We start from the raw sequence: 4,938 nt of genomic DNA, 5'->3' as shown, positions 1-4,938 counted from the left end.
TTTGTATTTTTAGTGGAGACGGGGTTTCACCATGCTGGCCAGGCTGGACTTGAACTCCTGGCCTCTAGCGATCCACCCGCCTCAGCTTTCCAAAGTTCTGGGATTACAGGTGTGCGCCACCCTGGGCTTCAGTTTATTTTTTTAGAGACAAGGTCTTCCTCTGTTGTTCAGACTCGGGTACGGCGGTTCCATCTCCCCTCACTGCAGCCTGGATCACCAGGGCTCAATGAATCCTCCCACCTGAGCCTCCGGAGCAGCTGGGACTTACAGGGCCACACCACTGTGCCAGGTTAATTTTGTTTATTTTGTATAGAGATGAGGTTTCACTATGTTACCCAGGCTGGTCTCGAATTCCTAGATTCAAGCAGTCCTCCTGCCTCGGCCTCCTAAAGTGCTGGGATTACCCGCATGAGCCACTAGGCCAGACACCTTAATTTTTTTTTTTTTTTTTTTAAAGATGGGGTTTCACCACGATGGCCAGGCTGGTCTTGAACTCCTGACCTCAGGTGATCCACCCACCTCGGCCTCCCAAAGTGCTGGGATTACAGTCATGAGCCACCGCGCCTGGCCTGGGGCTAGAGTTTTTAAGGTTTTGGAGTGAGCAGAAGTGCGGAGTTCATTGCTTGGTGAAAGAGTGAAGAAGGTGAAGTCACAGACAGGAAGAAACTGTGTTCTCATGTGGATTCCATTCCTCTGTGGGGTCTCCACACTGGTGGGCTCCAGTGGTTAAGCTGGAATTCGGGATTTCAAAAACAACTTAAGCAATTCGTAAACAAAAGTCTTATGATTCTAAGGTCGGAAATCCCATCTCTAGCAAATCATCAGTGTCAAGTGCTACAAGGAACTTTCAGTCATAAGGAAGTGTGTCAAAGTGCAGCCTGATTAATGCTTAATTACAACGAAATTTCTGTCCAGAATTCTTTTTTTTTTTTTTTTAGAGACAAAATACTGCCATCATGCCCAGACTTGTCTTGAACTCCTGGGCTCCAGCAATCCACCCACCTTGGCCTCCCAAAGTGCTGAGATTATTGGCATAAGCCACCATGCCTGGCTCCCAGAATTATTCATCCTGTAAGCATAGCTTCAAGGTGAGCTCTGAGCCAGATGGGAGGATGGGGTTTGGGAGCTTAACCTGTAGGCTGCTTAGCCTGGAAAGCAATGTCAGAGAAGACTTTCTGGAAGAGGGGCTTTTTGAGTAGTGTTTTGAAGAGTAAGTAGGAGTTCTCTGGATGAGGATGAGTAACTACAATAATACCGACTTTATCAAACACCTCCTATGTGTCTGGCCCTGTGCCTTCACACCTCATCTGACTACCTCTCCAGTGAGATTCTCTCTCCCTGCTTTCCTGGTGAGGAAACAGGCATGGCAAAGAGGAATGATGTGTCAAGGTTGCCCTTCCTGGCTCCATCTAGCCCTTTCTCCTCTGCTCCCTTTGTTTTTCGCCATCTTTAGCCTTTGATCCCAACCAAAAAGAGAAGAGAAGAAATCTCATGGGCATAGACAGCCCCCTCTTAAACTCCTGCCTGGAATTTTTCACATGGTAACAATGTCTTTTTTTCTCAACAAGACTCCCAGGCTGGAATGGTGTCCTCATTTCAAGGAAGAGGATAAAGAGGGTCAGAGAGGTGCCCTAGCTTCGCTAGAAGCACCCCCACCCAAAGATCCTCCCGCCAAATACATCCCCCGACCCCGCCCAGCTGTGGTCAATGGAGTGTTTACTCTGCAGGCAGGGGCAGGAGGGCGGGACCGAGCAGGCGGGGGCGGACAAAGTCCGGGGACTATAAAGGCCGGTCCAGCAGCATCTGATCAGTCACAGCTCAGAGCTGCAACCAGCTCAGCCATGCCCGGGCAAGAACCCAGGACACTGACTGGCTCTCAGATGCTCCTGGTGTTGCTGGTACTCTCGTGGCCGCCGCATGGGGGCGCCCTGTCTCTGGCCAAGAGGAGCCGCGCAAGTGTCCCGGGACCCTCAGACTTGCACTCCGAAGACTTCAGATCCCGAGAGTTGCGGAAACGCTACGAGGACCTGCTGACCAGGCTGCGGGCCAACCAGAGCTGGGAAGATTCGAACGGAGACTTCGTCCCGGCCCCTGCTGTCCGGATACTCACGCCACAAGGTAAGCGAAATCTTGGAGCTCCTCTCCTACCCCCGAGCATCACGCATATCTAACCAGTGGTTCCTTGTCTTGAGATGCCCAAACCCACCTTTGAACCTCAGTTGCCCCCCCATGCCCTGGGTAGAAACATCCTGGACCCCCTTAGGTCTGATGGGGTACCCGATGCCTGATCTGCACCCACAACGTGGGAGGTTATAACCCATCCCTAGATTGAAAATGGGGAAACTGAGGCACACGGATGCCGGGGACCCTCCTGAAGGTGCATGGTGCCTGGGAAACTCAGGGTCGGGGTCGGGTGTGAGGTGTGGAGTATGGGGTGTGGGCATGGTCCCTGCCCTGGGCTGGGTCCAGAAATCCAGGAAAAAGGATGGGGGAGTGGTGCATGGATAGAGGTTTGTGATGGGCAGAGCCAGTTGGCACGGTTCTGAATCTGATGCAATTGCTTGTCAAGGCACTGCTGAAGTCACGTGCATCAAGTGTCTTGTTAAGGGAGAGGAGACTATTTTCCCCATCTCTGTACCTTCCACAGAGGCTCCAGGGTTGCAGGGCACCGGATGAGGTGTGGGCTGTGCTGGGACCCAGGAGGGGGTCAGGTAGAGGGGTGCCCTCTTAGCCCGCCCTAAACCATCTGTGCTGTGTGACTCCAAGCAAACCTCTCACCCTTGCTAGGCCTAGCACCTAGCTTAGGGCACCCTTAAACCCGTCTCCCCAGTCTCCCTGACACTTGTACCAGCCCGAGGGGCTATGATTCTTAGAGGCCTGGTAGTCTGGAATGGGATGGGCTTGGTACTCTTCATTTCTCGAGATTACGCGTGTAATCCCAGCACTTTGGGAGACCGAGGTGGGAGCATCGCTTGAGGCCAGGACATTAAGACCAGCCTGGGCAATATGGTGAGACCCCATCTCTAACAAAAAAAGCTTAAAAAAATTAGTCGGATGTGATAGTGCATGCCTATAGTCTCAGTTATTTAGGAGGCTGAGGCAGGAGGATCACTTGAACCCAGGAGACCGAGGCTGCACTGAGCCATGAGCGTGCCACTGCACTCCAGCCTGGGCAACAGCAAGGCCATAATTAATAAATAAATAAGTGAAGTAAGTGAGCTTTTGACTGCCAGAAGAAAAGCAGTCCATGGCTGGAATCTCAGACTGTCTAAATATCAGATATACATTAATTCCTTCAAGTATTTACTGAGCATCTATTGTGTACCAAAAGCTGAGTCTAAGTAGGGAATATGAATGATTCACAACGAGATAAAACAGGGTGCTTCCAATTTTAGTCAGGCTGGAAGGGAGAGGAGGAGCCAGCTGTGCTGAGATTCAGGAGGAGAAATGCTTTTTTTCCCGAGAGGGAGTCTTCCTCTGTTGCCCAGACTGGAGTGCAGTGGCGCGATCTCAGCTCACTGCAACCTGCGCCGCCCGCGTTCATGCGGTTCTCCTGCATCAACTTCCCGAGTGGCTGAGATCACAGGCGCCAGCCACGACACCCGGCTAATTTCTTGCTATTTTTAGTAGAAGCCGGGGTGTCACCATATTGGCCAGGCTGGTTTTGAACTCCTGACCTCAAGTCCTCCGCCCTCATCGGCCTCCCAAAGTGCTGGGATTACAGGCGTGAGCCACCGCGCCCGGCGGGGAAAAATGCTCTTGGTAGGGGAAATAACTTGTGCAAAGGCGCCGTGGTGGGATCCAGCTCGACCTGTGGGTGACCAGCTCCTCTGTCTTCCCACAGTGCGCCTGGGGTCTGGCGGCCACCTGCACCTGCGCATCCCCCGGGCCGCCCTGCCCGAGGGGCTCCCCGAGGCCTCCCAGCTTCAGCAGGCTCTGTTCCGGCTGTCCCCGACGACTTCAAGGTCGTGGGACGTGACGCGCCCGCTGCGGCGTCAGCTCAGACTTGCAAGACCCCAGGCGCCCGCGCTGCACCTGCGACTGTCGCCGCCGCCGCCGTCGGACCAGCTGCAGGCAGCGTCTCGGTCCGCACGGCCCCAGTTGGAGCTGCACTTGCGGGCGCGCGCCGCCAGGGGGCGCCGCAGAGCGCGTGCGCGCGACGGGGACCACTGTCCGCTCGGGCCCGGGCGCTGCTGCCGCCTGCACACGGTCCGCGCGTCGCTGGAAGACCTGGGCTGGGCCGACTGGGTGCTGTCGCCGCGGGAGGTGCAGGTGAGCATGTGCATCGGCGCGTGCCCGAGCCAGTTCCGGGCGGCCAACATGCACGCGCAGATCAAGACGAGCCTGCACCGCCTGAAGCCCGACGCGGTGCCGGCGCCCTGCTGCGTGCCCGCCAGCTACAGTCCCATGGTGCTCCTGCAGAAGACGGACAGCGGGGTGTCGCTCCAGACCTACGACGACCTCTTAGCCAAAGACTGCCACTGCGCATGAGCAGCCCTGGTCCGCCACCCGGCACCTGCGGGGGGCGCGGCCTCGGTGGTCCCGGCCGGTGGAATGGGCTCGAGGGTCCTGGGACACCCGATTCCCGCCCAAACAGCTGTATTTATATAAGTCTGTTATTTATTATTAATTTATTGGGGTGATATTCCTGGGAACTGGGGGGGGCTGGTCTGATGGCACTGTGTATTTATTTAAAACTGGTGATAAAGCTGTCTGAACCGTTTCCTGTGGTGTCCAGGATAAGGGAAGGTGACCTTGGGAAGATCCTCCTCTCCCGGGCCTCAGTTTCTCCAGGGGACCTGGGATGGGGTGAGTGGAAAGGCTCAAGGCATGAGTGGGAAGGTGTTCTCGGGGATGCCAGGACACCTGTGAGCTCCAAGAGCAGCCTTGGGCATTCCCGACCCTCTGTCTCTGTTTCTCCATCTCCCTGCTTCTGTT

At 55.2% G+C, this 4,938-nt stretch overlaps 1 protein-coding gene across 1 annotated transcript; it reads left to right on the top strand.

Annotated features, from left to right (window-relative positions):
- The first annotated feature begins 1,022 nt into the window (after positions 1–1,022).
- GDF15 (growth differentiation factor 15) lies at positions 1,023–4,723 on the top strand. The gene is made up of 2 exons (XM_032267842.1): positions 1,023–2,118; positions 3,845–4,723. The coding sequence occupies exons 1-2, from the start codon at positions 1,539–1,541 to the stop codon at positions 4,489–4,491; spliced, it is 1,227 nt and encodes a 408-aa protein (XP_032123733.1). The 5' UTR covers positions 1,023–1,538; the 3' UTR covers positions 4,492–4,723.
- Positions 4,724–4,938: the final 215 nt, after the last annotated feature.

This window comes from Sapajus apella, unplaced genomic scaffold (genome assembly GCF_009761245.1).
Source record: "Sapajus apella isolate SASKATOON/1434 unplaced genomic scaffold, GSC_monkey_1.0 scaffold173, whole genome shotgun sequence".
Classification (NCBI taxonomy): Eukaryota; Metazoa; Chordata; class Mammalia; order Primates; family Cebidae; genus Sapajus; species Sapajus apella.
Note: the sequence above shows the minus strand (reverse complement) of the source record. Positions and strands in the feature narration are given on the sequence as shown.

Coding starts and splice junctions, on each gene's coding strand:
- GDF15 (XM_032267842.1), top strand. CDS start 1,539: ATGGTAACAATGTCTTTTTTTCTCAACAAGACTCCCAGGCTGGAATGG. Junction 2,119..3,844: donor CCGGATACTCACGCCACAAG/GTAAGCGAAATC, acceptor GTCTTCCCACAG/TGCGCCTGGGGTCTGGCGGC.